Source organism: Penicillium alfredii (genome assembly GCF_028826965.1).
Source record: "Penicillium alfredii strain IBT 34128 chromosome Unknown utg000004l_segment0_segment0, whole genome shotgun sequence".
NCBI classification, from domain to species: Eukaryota; Fungi; Ascomycota; class Eurotiomycetes; order Eurotiales; family Aspergillaceae; genus Penicillium; species Penicillium alfredii.
The window spans coordinates 3,420,805-3,436,159 of NW_026622701.1; the positions used below are offsets into that span (position 1 = coordinate 3,420,805).

Here is a 15,355-nt window from a genome sequence, read left to right on the forward strand (position 1 = left end):
ATGGACACTATAGCCGATAGATGAGTGGGCTAATAATTGCGGTCTATTGAACCATAATAGTATTATAATGATAATCGTTTAGAATCATTATATATACTAATAACAATACAATAATTATAATAATCATAACATCTGATCCTGTGACAATGCTCCTCGCCTCCCGGAGGAGACCTCTCCGATCCGACCTGTCATCTACAAGTGGTGGTTCCTTGTACCTGAATCTAGTGCGCCCCGTATATAAACACATCAGGGAAAAGAAAGAAAGAAAAGGGGGCGGAAGACATCAATTCCACGTGGCCTCTCTGCGAGTCGTCCTAACGGGCAACAATCGTTACATCGGGCCCCCTTAGGCATAGATCCATAGGTCTATAAGTGTGGGTGTATGATGCTCAAGCCCGTGTGTCCTGCAGCTAGCAGTTGCCCGCCAAAAGACTAAGAACGAATCCTTCTAACAGCTTGCCGATGATATGCATTAAACCCGTCGACTGTGGAGAACATCTCTTGCGCCCATGTGGTTCTGGAGGATTTGCTTGACGTTGTTTTACTTGCTCGGGTAGCGAATATGTAGGAGAATTCATTCCTACAGGATTCTTTTTACGGTACTTAGCAGGTATATACTGTAAAAGTCTTTTTTTTTTTTTTTTTTTTTTTTTTTTTGGCGAGAATTGGCTCAGGCAAAGCAGCAATTATCATATCCTCTGAAGACTTATAGTGATGCCTGTTACATTATTATCATTATGAACATACACGTTCCCTAGACTTAACACTCGGTCGGGCGCGTCTCGGCTGAGAAGGATTCGGTCGACGAGTCGGGCAGGATCGGATCTGCATTGTAACCTTGATGTGATGAACGATCCTGTCAAAACCCCATAGACCCTGAATCTCCATCACCACTTCGACACTGTTAGCATACATATCCCATACTGTACTCGGCAAACACCCCACTAGACCGAGAAAACTCCGCTTTATGTTCCCGTCCTCGATTGTCTCTACCAAGGCATCTAGTATACTTTACATACATCGGGGTCACATTTATGCATGAGGCCATGATTTACCGAGAATAAGAAGAAATATATATATATGTATGATCATCCATGTTTGCAGACATTAGCATCTTCAACCAGATGAATCCGGTAATCTAGACGAGCCCCAACGATCTCGGCACGAGAAGAGGCACCATAATTCATCTGAAACGGCTCGGCATGCACCTTCTGTTTCTTCAGTGGCCCCTCGCTTTCTTCTGATCATAGACTTAAAAAGGTTCTGACGTACGGAAGTTACCCGGTGGCTCCCTGCTCCGTGTCTTTTGACTACTGCACAGTAGCGGAGAAGGCGGAAGGCCGATGGGTCGATGAGAATCGTCATAGCACTTTGCTCTTCAGATTGATTACTCGCACTCTTTTCTGTGTTTTTCTGTCTATTCTATCTACCTCGATATATTTAACTATATCTGTACTATATACTGTATACTTTTCTAATTAGCCACTTCTTCACTTCTACTTCTCTCTTGTAAATACCCTGATCTCTTCCCCCCGACACCGTTGATCTTAGCGTAGACGATCACCATAACACACCATCCAAACTTGCGAGCTGCATCGGGGGACACGGGAAAGCGGGGTTTGGGGGCTACAGTTCGGCATGCTGATCGTCTCCCCAATTTGTGGTTTCTTCTCCTCCCCGAGAATATCACAGTCATTTATTGTTTGGTTTATTCAGCATACAGTATGCATTCAAACATTCAAACAGACGGGGAAAAACAACATACAACAGTACAGCAAGGATCAAAGGATCAACCCGGGCATGTGTACTACCCCAGCCTTGTTGTCTTCTCTGTCTTCTCTTGTCTTCCCGTCTCTCTCTCCTCTTTTCAGGGCTCTGGGCAAAGTCACACAAGGCCGGTTTCTTGATTGTCGCACAAAGCACGGTCTTGATTTCTCCGCGGCTGGATGCAGTTACTCGGGCCCTCGCTGGACTCTTTCTCAAGGGGAAGGAAAGTGATGTGTGGGCCGTACTCGGATCCTGGCGGTTATGTTTCTCATGGAGAGGGAGAGGGAGAGGGGGAGAGGGGGATTTGCGGGCTGCAGCAGGTAGCTCATGATTGTCTTACCGGGGAGACCAGAATGCCGATCTGCGCCCTGCAGTATGGACTGGATGGATTCCCAACGGCCGAAGCCTGGGCCTATAGATCCTGGTATTATGGGGTGGAGTTTCAACATGGATTAGGATATACAAGCTGGAGATTCTACCACACTCTAGTATAATAATAAATTAAGAAGAAAGAGATGAATAGTATAAGCATGATGTGAGGACTTGATATATATCCGAGGGATATATACACATACTGAATACATTGAATGTAGGGAGGCATCTTGAAACAGAAAAAAAAAAAAGGAATAAATAATAAACCAATCGCCCTCGCAGCCCCATGCAGCACAGAAGCCACATGAGAGGCATGCTTGCATCCTCGCATGGAACCCTGGTCTGCCTGCATACACACCCATCCCTGCGCGGTATTTGCCGTTTGTGGGCAAAGCCGGGAGAATCGACATGTCACTTCCGACACATGGCGAGCACACGTCTGCCGCGTGTTGGCCACCCAATCACACTTTCATTTTGCTGGTTCCTCCCGTGGCAACTCTTGAGAGTCTTCAAATATTCAAACGCTAGATAGACTTCTTGGCTCGAAGGGGGAGAGACCCTGAACAACTGCGTTGGGAGTACATATATAGGTGGGTTTACCTCCTTGCTTATAGACTGAGGTTGTCTACTCTACCTACAGTAGGTATGCTTGTATGTATATACAGTACTTCAGTATTCTTCCTTCCTAGGTATTACTAGGCCTATCATAGGTATACATGGATATCCAATATAGGTACACAGCTATATACCTAAATACCTACTAGGTATATACTATAGACATTGTAAGTATAATATGCATGAATCCATCCAGCCATATGCCCAAGTATAAACAAAAATTTAACTTACAATTTAACTTCCATCCTCCAAGTAACAACGGTAAGTTCTCTTCTCTTTTATATTTCTACAGACCCAATCACACTCCTGAAGTAGATGTCTGTCTCTGTACATAGTGGACCTCCTATATAGTTTGCTGATCATCCCTTAACAAGTCAGTCACACTTCACGCCTGCAGTTGCCACTCAACCGGCCCCCTCTCAGGATCTACGCCCAACACCTCTGGGCCACACTCGGGAGTATTTGGGTCTCCGATCTGCCGAGAGTACGACACAGCTTTAAGTGATTGCTCTTACACTACTTCATTGGTGCCTAGGTGTATTTATTGTCAGGATTACTGTAGGATGAATGGATCAGCGGATCAGCGGCTGGTGCCTTATAGAAACATACATAGAGGCATACACAGAGGGAGGTTGGGCTTACATACCTTTGTACTGTGTCGATGACTACGAAAAGGGCAGGATGAGAGGGTCTAACCTCGGCAGAGTCCAAGTGGCGATGGGATATATCGGTGGGATCCGTCATCAGAAACAGCCAGTAATGATCGGTAGCTAGGAATCTTACGAGTGTATCTCGATTGCTAAACTTCCTCGATCGGCGTAAGTGGTATGTAAGTGAATTGTTGAGTCAGAGTGTGAAGCTTGGTAATGCATCCGTGGATGTAATGGCTATGGATATGGACTGAGGTGACCACACCCCAGAGTCCATCCCAACGCTCGCCTGTCATTCCATATATGGCTAACCATTGCAGAGTTTCAAAATGTCTTCGGAATAATCCACACATTGAGAACCCAAGCCAGAACATCAGCCATCCCGCCACCACTGTCCTAGCGATCCGCCAGAGCCGGCCATTTCCACCACCTCCTCAAAGCTGATTTCCACACGGAACATTTGTCCATCGGTTGTGCCATTCCCACTACCCGTAGGAGTGACAAGACCCCAGCTAACCAGCTTCTCCCATGACTCGCGAGCAACATCACGACCCCAAACACGACCGGGCGTGGCAGCCGCCCCCGAAACCGATGCAGACATCTTCGCCGAGGTCAAAAGCCGGACATACTCTGCATAGGCAGCGGGAAAGGACAGCGCGAGCGGCGCGAGAGTTTGGGACGAGGCTCCGTCGAGTCCCGGGTCAAAGAGTGCTGTCAAGCGCGTTGCGGCCAGCAACAGGGCCAGCGGCAGTGATGACGGGCTCGACGATGCCGTGATCGAGGTTGAAAATGGGAGAGGGGGTGGGTCGGAGCAAGACAAGGATTGCGAAGTAAAGCGCTTGGGTGTAGGGATTTGGAGCGCACTTCCATCGGCTGCGTAGGTGCTGTGAAGTATGTCGCTGATAGGGAGTAAGGCGCTGGTGAAGAACTCCTTCACGGATTTGGTCTGATGGTAGATCCGCTTGAGATGGGCTTGGAACCCGTTGTCACTCCATAGATGCTGCGAAGAATATTAGAAAAGGGATTCAAATGTAGACATGGTCTCAGGATATACCTGTAGATACTCTTTCCATCCCTCGAGCAGTTTCTTCCAGTCATGCGACTCGATAATACCACGCCGAGAGTCGAGAGCTTCAGCAAGTTGCCCGGTCTCGCCCTCGTCGAGATCCAGTCCCGCCAGGCAGATATTCGAAAAGGTGTCAAACGATCTGGGGAGCGGAACGTAGACATAACGATGGCTGAATCGACTCTTCACACGCTTCTCCAGCATTTCAGTGACGTCGACCTTGGTTGTGAGCCCGATCACTGCTATTGGTGCTTTCCGCGCCTGGGCGATATCGAATAAATTATACAAAAGAGTTTGCCGGGGATGAGTGACGAAAAGATCGAATTCATCCAGCAAAATCACCACTGACTTGGCAGCAGTCACTGCCCCCCGTTCCCCGAGGCCCCAAATAGCTCTTCCGGGTGCGACAGCAGTGCCAGGAGGGTTGCCATTGTATCAGCATAGGAGTTGACCTTGGCCGCATCATCCTCAGTATGGGTCTCCCGACCAAGCTGGCGCCACATCTCCCGCAAAGCCAGACGATCATCTGTATGCAAAAAGCCATTCAGACGGACAACGTGAAAATCGTTACCGTGCTCCCTGGCGAGAGAAGAAATGATCGTTTCCACAATGGCAGATTTCCCACACCCTCTTGATCCAAGCAGAAGCATGGAGTTGCCCTCGCCAGATGTGACCGTCTGCTCGACGAGGTGATGGGCTTTGTGATATTCACTCTCCAGCCCTCGAAGTGGAACTTGCCGTTTCCCAGATAGCTTCTCGAGGATGGCAGTTGTAAGCACGCGTGCTTGGTCGTCAAGACCATGGGACAATTCCTGAAGGCGTTGAACATAGTCCGGAGATGGTTCAAGTGTCTCTACTGCTTCTTGCGTCTCGGGCTGGTTCTGGTAAAGATCTTGCTGGAGCTGGATTGCCACTAGGTCGTCAAGGCCGTCATTGTACTCCGGCGAAGGAGATTGGTCCTTGTGAGAATCCTGAGAGACATTCCCATTGCTCGCGCCGTTCGATCTGGGCTTCGGTGTACTCTTCCTGGATCTGGTCCTCGTGATCGAGCCGGTTTGAGGTTGCGAAGGTTCGTAATCGACATCCATCTCGGCATCATCCACAATCGAGTCCCGTCTTGGCTTCTGTGCGCTTCTTGTCGCGCGGCTATTCCTCGAAGGTGTGGTACCTGGCTTTCGGCTCGACGATGGTGTGGCGGCGTCCTCCTCGTATCTTTGTGGTACTTTTCGCTGTCGTCCACTTGAGCGGACGCCCGCTCTCGAAGGCGTTTCTGTGACTTGTCCCTCGTTCGATTCATCTTCATCCTCCGCTTCTGGTGCGTATGCAGCTCCGCCTCGGGTAGATCGCCGTCGGGATGTTTGTTTCGAACGAGTGGAAAGTTCGCCGTCAGCACCAGGCGTTCGGCCGGTTGGTGATGATGGAATCGAATAGACATCTCCACTGTCGCTTTCCATCGCAATGTCTCCATCTTCATCCTGGCCAAGTTCTTCCGAGACTTTCCGCCTCTTCGACGCCCGTGGGTCTTTCATCTTTGCGATTGGCTTGGGAGGTTGAATCGCCGGCGACAGTCGAGGGGCGATAAACTGAAAGAAAAGGGCGCGTCGACAGATGTGGCGTGGGGATATTTTTCCTATGGAAGACCGTTGAATTCGAGTTTGCGACCGTTTTATCGGAAGAAATTAGGAGCTTCCATCGACGCGGTCAATAATCAGTTTGAGCCGGGAGTGATGCCATTGGCTGCAATTGAGATGTGGATAGAAAATAGCATGGGTTGAAGTTTCCACAGCTTGAATCACAGAGCAAAGGCACCCAACCTTTTACCTCGTCCAAGCACCGAGCGTGGAGGAAATACGCAGCCGGGGAGCGGGAGGGCGACTTTGGCGCCTCAGGCCACGCGTGACGCGAAGTCAGGTGCTTCCAAGGAGAACAAGGAGGTTCCCTTGCAGTCGGGAAGTGACCATACCTACTTGAAATACCCAAGGGCTTGAAGAGAAATGCAAAGAATACTTGGATGGGTCTCTTGATTGATGCTAGAATTCGCAAAGAATTATATGTCGTCGCATGTGCATGTCACTTTCAATGTACTCGGCATGGCAGCATGAGAGACCTGTAAAGCAGACACTAATATTGATAGCGAAAAATAATCAATTCAAAACCTTCAAGGTTGGAATAATATCCATGTATTGAATATATTTAATATGTCTAACATGGCAAGGCAGTGAGGTCCATAAGCCGACCATAGCAATGGCCCTGTCAGCCGAGGTCCAATCCGAGCCTTGTGGGGTGACCATGCGCGCTTCTCTTCTCTTCTCTTCATAGACAATTCCAACCCTATCTAATCCTAAATATCATTTCGTCTTTTATTGCGCACACCATGTCTGAATCCACATTAGGTCGGCCATCCAGGGAACTGGGCGAATTCGAAGAACTCGTCTACGAGTACGCCAGCCGGATGCTCGGGGGCAACACCGAGGTAAGTCCACCTCCCATATCTACCTTTCTAGGACCCCTATGCGGTATACATGTATAGAGTTGATCATGTAAATCTCGCGCTGACTCCGGAATGCACCCTGCACACAGGGCTGGGACGTCGACCCCCATAGCTGCAATCTCCGCTTCGAATCCGCAACCCGCGGTCCTCCGGCCCAGGTCGCATTCCTCTTTACCATTACCCCGGGACTCAGCAATATCATGGGTAACCTCCATGGCGGCTGTGCGGCGACCCTGATCGATGTATTATCGACCACGATCCTGCTGGGTATCTCCGAACCCGGCAAATTCGCTTTGGGTGGCGTCAGTCGCAATCTCAAGGTGACCTATCTGCGTCCCGTGCCGACGGGGACCGAGGTGCGGCTGGTCTGCGAGCTGGTGCATGTTGGTAAAAGATTGGCGCTGCTGCGGGCGGAGATCCAGCGGGCTGCCAGTGGAGACGTGTGTGTGGTGGGCGAGCATGAGAAGGCCAATATAGATCCTGAGGTGACGCAGAGGATTTGAGTGGCCTGGAGAATTGCGGTTTTGTCATGCTAGACAGATAGAGATGTTGCTTTTTTTTTTTTTTTTTTTTTTTTTTTTTTCTTTTTTTTCTTTCTCGATTTTATGCATTTGGGCACTCTATATAGATCTACCGATTACTGATACCTACTTGATTTTGAAGTTGCCGTCAGATTTCAAGACATTTAGCATATGAAATCTCGCATAAAGACTGGAGGAATAGTAGATATGCTCATCTTCTAAGTGGAGCGAGTTTTCATTTGGTTGATGCAAGTGTACATTACTTGAGGGTATAGTTCTTGCGGATGACACTCGGAATACAATTTTCAGTACAGCATTCTGGCAACATTCAAATCTAAGGAGTGTACGCCAGTTCAGAAGAGTGTATATTGCAGTCCAAAGACAAAAAACCGGACCCGCATAACCTCCATACACGTCAAAACCCTAGATCCTTCTATATCCATGGCCCATGGCCCGTATATACTTTCTAGTTATATAGTTACAAGAGAACAAGAATCAATCAACAGCCACAATCCCCCGCACAAAACCCACCAACTATACAAAGACACAATCTCTTCCTGGAGTCCTTGTCACCAGATCACCAGGGTGTAGAGTTCTTAACTCCAGCAAGCATCGCACAAGCGTGGAGATAGAAGAGCACTCATTTACTTATTAGTCCCATAGCCTAAACCAAAGGAGTAGATACAGGCAGATCACTCAGATCCAAGACCTGGCGCTTCTCAGGGGCATCGGTCTGAATGATGCCGAGGCCGACAGTGATAGAAGACTCGTCGAGCTGACGCTTTTGAAAGGTACTGCTGGGCCGGGCAATGCCACTAGAGATAGGCGGGATGATTTCAAAAGGCAGTGAAAGGGGCAGGTCCGTCGGGAGGGTAGACGAGAACTGGCGCTTCTTGACGGCATCGGGAGGCCCCACGGTTACCGTCGTGGCGATGCTGGCATTCGACTCGTCGGGATTGTCACTGGTGTCGGTGTCGCTGGTAGTGCTGTCGAGTCGGCGCTTCTCGACCCCGTTCGATGTTGGCAGCGGGTCGCTGGGAAGAGGGCCTGTCGGGGTAGGCCAGCCTGAAAGCAGGCTAGACGGTAGGTCGGAGGAGGTTTCAAGAGGGAGAGGCGGAGCGCTGTGAGGGAGAGCGAGGGCAGAGCTCAGCAAGCCCATAGCAAGACCGATGTACTTCATGGTGAGGGATTGATGATATGAGATCTATATACGAAGGCAGTGCGGTTGGGGTGGATAGTTAGAAGAGAACAAAAAAAGGCCTGTTTATCGAAGCGGTTGGCGGCACATCTTTATAGGGTGATTTATACGCGGTGGTGTGCTTGGTACAGTAGGTAACGGAAAAGGTCATGATAGACATGCGTCGATCCTAACTGCGCCCCATCGCAGGACCCTCCTGATTTACAAGGGAGGATACCAGGTATTGTCCCTGAGGCTGAGGTATATACGCTAAACCACCGCTGGACTGACAGGCCAGCAAAATGGGGGGTTCCCCCTCTTTTTTTTAAAAAAAAAATAAAAAAAAAATAAAAAAAATACGCAGGATGAAGTGATCATGATATGGAACAAGGAAGAGGTTTATGTTGCAGGTAGATTGAACCTGTCGCCGCCAAGGCGCGAGCAAAAAAAAAAAAAACAACAACAGAGAACATCAAAACATGTTCAGAGAAGATATAGTCAGCTCATCTACTCAGCAAGAGGTTATCTGGTCGAGGCTCAACAGTCTGTTTACTCCTGAGCAAGCTGCTGATCCTCCCGAAGGCCCTCAACCACCAGTTCCTCGCCAGTCGCGCGACGGTACACGTCCCGCACATCATCTGGCCCAGGGAATTAGCAAAGGCCAACAATTTCTCAACAATTGAATACTGCTTACCGGTAGTGGTTTCGAAATGCGACGTGGCGTCGTAGCTCTTCGACATGAAGATGTTGGTCTGCTTGCCGCTCTCCAGGGGCTCGTAGAGTGGGATCGGAGGGCCCATGAACTTCTCTTCGATCTCACCCAAGCGCTCGAAGCCGGGCTCGAGTTCCAGATGGTGGTTCGCGTCGTTCTCAGCGATGGTAGAAACAATCGCAATGTAGTAGCCCTTGGGGCAGACGTTGTGCGCGGCCGAGACCATGGCGATGTAAACATCTGGAATGAGTTAGTAGGGAGATCACGCCTATACATCATTTGGGTACCCACCGTGCTTGCGCCCAACCTGGGACTGAGGAATAATCAGCTGCAGCGAATCGCTGCCGTCGGTCTTTTCGATGGGGTGCTTCAGAATGCAGATCGCCTTCAACAGATATCCAGTGATCTTGGCCTTGCTCGGGAAGTAGGACGGATCGGTGATGATCTTCTTTGTCTTGGTTTCGAATTTCATAGCGGTGGACTGGTCATCACGGTCCTTCATGGTCGCCTTGATACCCGAAACCTTTCCGCTGTCATCGTACAACACCTCGTCGATGTCGGTGTTCAACATGTAGGTGCCGCCATAGATAGCCGACAGACGAGCAAAGCCCTGGGGGAGCTCACCCAGGCCGTAGAGAGGGTAGATATACGGCGACTTGCCGTAACGGGCCATCGAGTTAACATACAGGCGGATGCGGTTGATAGTCTCGACGGCCATGCCAGGCTTGGTGATGTACTCGTCCGATTGATACAGGGCCATGGAGTGACCGACGAAGTCACGGGTGTTATCTTCGATTCCGAACTTGTCGTAAACGTCCTTCATCGTGCAAGAGCCGATGTTTAGTCCTGCGCCAGCGAATGAGTCTCGGTCCAGTGGCGGTTGTGTCCCATATTCACAGTAGATTGGTCACATACCCTGGTGCGAGGCAGAGTCATCCTCCTTAAATTCACCGACCCACTCGAGGAACTTCTTGGCCCGACGTTTTTCAAACAAACCCATCAGGGAGGATCGCAGCGCTTCGCCGGAGTCCGAGGGCACCTTGGCCACGGTCGCCTTGGGACCCTTGCCTTGCTGGACGTAGCTGCCGGCGATCTGCTTGAACTCGAGGTACCGCGTGACATCCGTGGACACCAGAATGTTTGTCAACTCTCCGTTGGCCATCAGAAGCTTCGGGACCAAGTCGATGTTCCAGTCGTTGACCCTCCCGTATTTCTTCCAGGGCTCCTCGCCGGGGCGGACGTTGCCATATTTCTTGAACAGCTGCAAGAGATGTCAGCAGAGAGGTATCACTTAGTTTCTATCCACAGACATACTGTCTCAATGTTGACAGAGGCTGCCTCGCTAATACTATAGTCAGCTACATCGGTCCCGGATCGCGGGGAGCTGTGCCGTCTACTTACGCTCCGTAGTGGTCATTGCGATCGATGTGGAGGACCTTGTTGCCCTTCACACTCAGGACACTGGATAGATGCACGATGAGAAACGAAACATTGCCAAGTAGAGTCGAATCAGGAAGTGCTCACCCAGACAACACACACTCGGTCAGGCCTAGAGGAAATGGTCAGTGTTGGGGGCGATGGATGGCGGGGTAGCAACATACCAGTGCCGAGCACCACCACATCGTACTCCGGGGCGATCTCTTCCATGGTGGATATCGAGAATAGACAGGATAGTAATCGAGGATGCAAAGGAGGGGATGGGACAGGAGGGAAAAAAAGGAAGAGGCAGCAGAAGGTTGGCCTGGTAGCTTGTCCCCGCGGATCAACGAAGCGGTAAGTCGAAAGGGGACTATTTGACGGGATCCACCACTAGTGATTTTCCAGTGACCATCGCAGTAAAGTCGCCCATATTAATAGATCTTTTTTTGTACATAGTTTGCCTGGAGGATCGGTTTACCCCTGAAGACAGTGGCTCATCTATGATGCCTGCTGAGCCCCTGAGAAAGGATCGATGGCCACATGGTGACTCGATACTCAAGTGAAACAAAGATTTGGTTTAATTTACACACACAACACATCCCAAACAGAAATCGAAGGGAAAGATAATGCTACATGAGAATATACTCATACCAGGTCGGTTGGCATTGTCCCGACCCCATCAGGGTGTACCATCCTCCAGGTAGTCCTCGACCTTCGGGCGGACTCCTTTTTCATACAATCGCTTGGCCTCCTCCCAAGCATACCAGCGCTCACGCAGAACATGCTTGATGGACTTCTGGGTAATTCGAATCTAGTAGCAAAGAAATTGTCAGCGGTCCTCGACTGGAAAAACTTATGAAAGAGGACGAGATGTGGAAGAGTCCATGTTCGAAGTGAAATGACTCCCAGAAAGTGCCTTCACTCAAGAGAGGACAAAGTATAAGATGCCAAGGGCTCCATGGTGGACAAACATACCGCTTGATCGCGCTCGCCAGATTCGTGGTCACCAAAACCGGGCTTGAATCGCCGCCGTTCCAAGTCAGACGTGGCAATGCGGTTGCGTTCCTTGACACAAACCCACCAGAGCCGGTGAAGCTCTTCCCAACTCTTTTGGCGGAGTTCTTGAACGGCCCAGGGGCGGCCTAGTTAAACTTCAGTCAGCCCCATCCGTGTATGTCTCTGATAATACATAGACAGAATGGAAAACAGAATCAAGGTCCAAAAAGCTCACCAAAATCAATGTCGTATTCCGGGGTGCTCAATGGCTCACGCGTGGGAGGGAAGAAGCCCCAGAGTCCATGGTCAGGATTCATAGGCCGGGACTCCATCGATTCCGCCGACACGGGCTTAGGCAATGGGTACTTGGATACGCTGAGTTTGAATCTCGGACCCGTTCGGTGGATGGCTGATACGGCGCGCGTTCGGTTCAAGTCGCGTCCACGACGGCTGGCGGCGACGGCAGTCGAAGAAAAGCTTGAGGATTGTATGGAGCAAGGCGGAGAGAAGTGGAGCGAAGGCGCCAGATATGGAGGAGGGAGCTCAGCCAAGAAGAGCCCCCCATTGTGCCGGGCAAGCCGTGCAATGCACTGCCGATACATGGTGGTGATGGAGGGAGTGATGGACGCCAGTGCTTTTTTTCGGGGCTTCGAAGGGCGGCAAGATCACCTGACTGGGCGGCAACTCAAGTTCGACCACTCTTCCATTTCAACGTCGTCAAACTTTCATCCGATTCATGCGATGCCCTTTATTGGGACCTGATTCTTCAAATAAAGTCTTATATATTTTTTAGAAGCAACTAACACACTCTCTCAGAGCGTCTCTGTACGCGGCTGCCCCAGACTGGCGTGTGCGCTTCTCAGCATCCGCGCGTTTAACTGCCCAATCGCTTTACTCCACCTCCAGCAGAGCAGTGCCGCATCAAGCGTCGAGAGGGCCCTTTGTGGATTGCTATCCCTCCACGGATTCTCCCTTGGATTGAGACTCGACCAACTCTTTCTTGTGATCGCTCTCAGAAGGCCCCAGAGGTCTTGTGTATTATTTGTTGTCCGAGAACCCTTCACCATGAATAGACCAGGTTCGTCATTTTCCTGCAATGCCCTCGGGGGCCCTTTCCATGTCTGCCACCAGGGTGGAATGCTTTTGACTTCCCAAGACTTGCTCCGGTCGTGTTTCTGGGCTCGAGTTTTCGAGGTGATCGCCCGGATCCTGGGCAAGGAAGGGTTTCGTGCTCCAATGGCAAGCCTCGTGCAGATAGTTTCTTCATTTGCGACCGAGACATTTTTGCACGGAAATCCCCATGCATTCTTGCCTTGTCGACTCAAGCAGGGGCGCCGTTCTATCAGACACCGAAGATCATGCTAACTCCCCGTGCTTTCTGCCAGGTCCCGGTCCGCAGCCGCTCAGAGGCATGTCCGGATTCCCCGCGCAACAGCAAGCTCAGGCTCGAAATGCGACATTAGCTTCTGCGCGACTGCCAAACGGAAAGCTCGGTACGGCTAATTACCTCCTTGTCGACTGGGACAGTCAGTATTTGGAAACAACTGGTGGATGCTAATACATGGGCTCGAGGACTAGGTGGCGCCGCTAACTGGAACTTCAACCTTCCTGTGGGCGGAACATCCGGTCTACAGGGGAATCAGCAGCGCAGCATGGGAGCCATGGGCAGCTTTGCGCAAAGCCTTGGCGGGTCTCAATCTGCAGCACCGCTGGATCTTTCGTAAGTGAGCCCATAGTGGCCAGGCCCCGGGCATTACGGATTCGTTGCGTCTACGAATTGCCCGAGTGTGAGAATTCGCAGGCTAATAAACGCTGGGGTACTTAGGGAATTCCCATCTCTATCTGGCGCGTCGCAACAATCACAATCGCAGACGCCTGGGCAGCTCATGTGGGCCAACGCCAGTCAACGAGCTACGCAGCACACACCTGTCCAGAGACAACAACATCCTCCGACATCGCAACCCCCTTCTCGAGCTTCTCAGACCCCATCGCTCCCGGGCCAACAGCCGTCTCAAGCACACGATGATATGTTCCCTTCAGGCGCCCAGTTCGCAAATCGACTGGACGATTTCCGGAATGGCGGCCAAGGTATTAGTAGCCAACTGGGTGCCGGTAGCCAGCCTCAGACAGGAAACATCGACGAGTTTCCTCCTCTGGGCCGGAATGTCGCCGCTGACCTTGCCCAAGACCGTCGAGGCTCCATGATGCAGAACACGGGATTCGGTAGCTACAACTCTGGCATGGCATTCTCCGGTGTGAACCAGACCCAGTCCACGCAGAATCGCAACCTAATTGCCGCGTCGATCAACGGACAAGAACCATCACGGATCATGTCACCTACTGCGGCGAGCTCCGGTGGTACGTGAAGAAGATTGCAGACTAAAACGGGCAACCCGCTGATTACGGTACTCAGGTCTAGGAACGCCGCGGTCGCCTGTTAACCAAGGACCGAATGGGATTTTGGGACAAGAGAAAGAAGTAATTCCCTCGGCGATCACATCACACGCCCTGCATTCGCTGACCGCACCACAGGAGCTGAGCAGTAACAACTTGATGACCGGTCAACGCAACTTCAGCGACCCGCCGCAATTGCAGCAAAGGCAACAGAGCGATGGACAAGAGGTGCCTGGGGCTACCCAAAGTGCTGAGCAGCCGCCTCTTGCGCAAATGAGTGAGATTGACAGGTTTGGGCTGGCCGGACTGTTGCGCATGATTCATAGCGAAAGTCCGGATGTGGCGAGTCTTGCTGTTGGACAGGATTTGATGACATTAGGATTGGACTTGAATCAGCCCGAGTGCGTACACCCTCGATTTTTGGTATGGATCTGGCCTTGCTAACCTTGTAATGCTTTAGGCCTCTGCACACGTCGTTCGCTTCCCCATTCGTTTCGTCCATGTCCGCGGTGCCTTTGGAACAAGATTTCTCCCTGCCGGCTTGCTACAACGTCGCCAACATCCAACCCTTGCAGTCTCGCATCCCTGGATTCAGTGACGAGACGCTCTTCTACATCTTCTATAGCATGCCCCGAGACATCATGCAAGAGCTGGTTGCAGAGGAGTTGATGGGCCGGAAATGGCGGTATCACAAGCTCGAGCGGTGTTGGTTGACTCGCGATGAGACATACCCTGGCCCAGTCGATGTGGAACGAGGTGTGAGCGAACGCGGAGTGTATCTGCTTTGGGACCCTACCAGCTGGAAGAAGATCCGAGTATGTTCCTTACGACCGTCCATGTTTTGCAAGAACCCGGTATACTGATTCTCCTTTGTTTTCCCAGCGCGAGTTCATTCTGCGATATGAGGATTTGGACAACCGACTAGACCCGAACCGAGGCCTGAGTCGCGCAGTTGGTCTCACGCATCATGCCTCATGAATTTGAAATTGATCGATCTGAGCAGGGTGCGGCGCACACTAATTAATCGATCAGCAATGGCGTTCACTGGTTTCTGCAATGTTGCTCCAGGGTGGTGGCCGGTCGTATAGTGCCGTTTGGGGAACAAGGCTGCGTTGATTTACTGGGCTTAAATGCGATGTATGAGAAACCAAGATCTTGTCTTGCATTAATTGACC

The 15,355-nt window shown here is 50.9% G+C and overlaps 7 protein-coding genes across 7 annotated transcripts; 2 read left to right on the top strand and 5 right to left on the bottom strand.

The window, feature by feature from the left end:
- Positions 1-3,777: 3,777 nt before the first annotated feature.
- NUU61_002939 (uncharacterized protein) lies at positions 3,778-4,674 on the bottom strand (the record flags this gene model as incomplete). The annotated part of the gene is made up of 2 exons (XM_056653521.1): positions 3,778-4,404; positions 4,459-4,674. 2 exons carry the CDS (start codon positions 4,672-4,674, stop codon positions 3,778-3,780), a joined length of 843 nt encoding a protein of 280 aa, XP_056514588.1.
- Positions 4,675-4,829: 155 nt separating this feature from the next.
- Positions 4,830-5,999, bottom strand: NUU61_002940 (ATP-binding protein; the record flags this gene model as incomplete). Its single annotated transcript, XM_056653522.1, has 1 exon — positions 4,830-5,999. The coding sequence occupies one exon, from the start codon at positions 5,997-5,999 to the stop codon at positions 4,830-4,832; it is 1,170 nt and encodes a 389-aa protein (XP_056514589.1).
- An 845-nt stretch (positions 6,000-6,844) lies between these two features.
- On the top strand, positions 6,845-7,464 carry NUU61_002941 (PaaI family thioesterase; the record flags this gene model as incomplete). The annotated part of the gene is made up of 2 exons (XM_056653523.1): positions 6,845-6,943; positions 7,051-7,464. 2 exons carry the CDS (start codon positions 6,845-6,847, stop codon positions 7,462-7,464), a joined length of 513 nt encoding a protein of 170 aa, XP_056514590.1.
- A 682-nt stretch (positions 7,465-8,146) lies between these two features.
- Positions 8,147-8,662, bottom strand: NUU61_002942 (uncharacterized protein; the record flags this gene model as incomplete). The annotated part of the gene is made up of 1 exon (XM_056653524.1): positions 8,147-8,662. One exon carries the CDS (start codon positions 8,660-8,662, stop codon positions 8,147-8,149), a length of 516 nt encoding a protein of 171 aa, XP_056514591.1.
- Positions 8,663-9,208: 546 nt separating this feature from the next.
- On the bottom strand, positions 9,209-11,018 carry NUU61_002943 (secretory pathway gdp dissociation inhibitor; the record flags this gene model as incomplete). The annotated part of the gene is made up of 8 exons (XM_056653525.1): positions 9,209-9,297; positions 9,354-9,611; positions 9,663-10,217; positions 10,287-10,632; positions 10,686-10,713; positions 10,773-10,832; positions 10,896-10,920; positions 10,973-11,018. The coding sequence occupies 8 exons, from the start codon at positions 11,016-11,018 to the stop codon at positions 9,209-9,211; spliced, it is 1,407 nt and encodes a 468-aa protein (XP_056514592.1).
- A 451-nt stretch (positions 11,019-11,469) lies between these two features.
- mrpl4 (mitochondrial 54S ribosomal protein uL29m) lies at positions 11,470-12,388 on the bottom strand (the record flags this gene model as incomplete). Its single annotated transcript, XM_056653526.1, has 3 exons — positions 11,470-11,601; positions 11,766-11,932; positions 12,022-12,388. 3 exons carry the CDS (start codon positions 12,386-12,388, stop codon positions 11,470-11,472), a joined length of 666 nt encoding a protein of 221 aa, XP_056514593.1.
- Positions 12,389-13,197: 809 nt separating this feature from the next.
- NUU61_002945 (uncharacterized protein) lies at positions 13,198-15,158 on the top strand (the record flags this gene model as incomplete). The annotated part of the gene is made up of 6 exons (XM_056653527.1): positions 13,198-13,312; positions 13,365-13,506; positions 13,612-14,144; positions 14,200-14,581; positions 14,641-14,995; positions 15,063-15,158. 6 exons carry the CDS (start codon positions 13,198-13,200, stop codon positions 15,156-15,158), a joined length of 1,623 nt encoding a protein of 540 aa, XP_056514594.1.
- Positions 15,159-15,355: the final 197 nt, after the last annotated feature.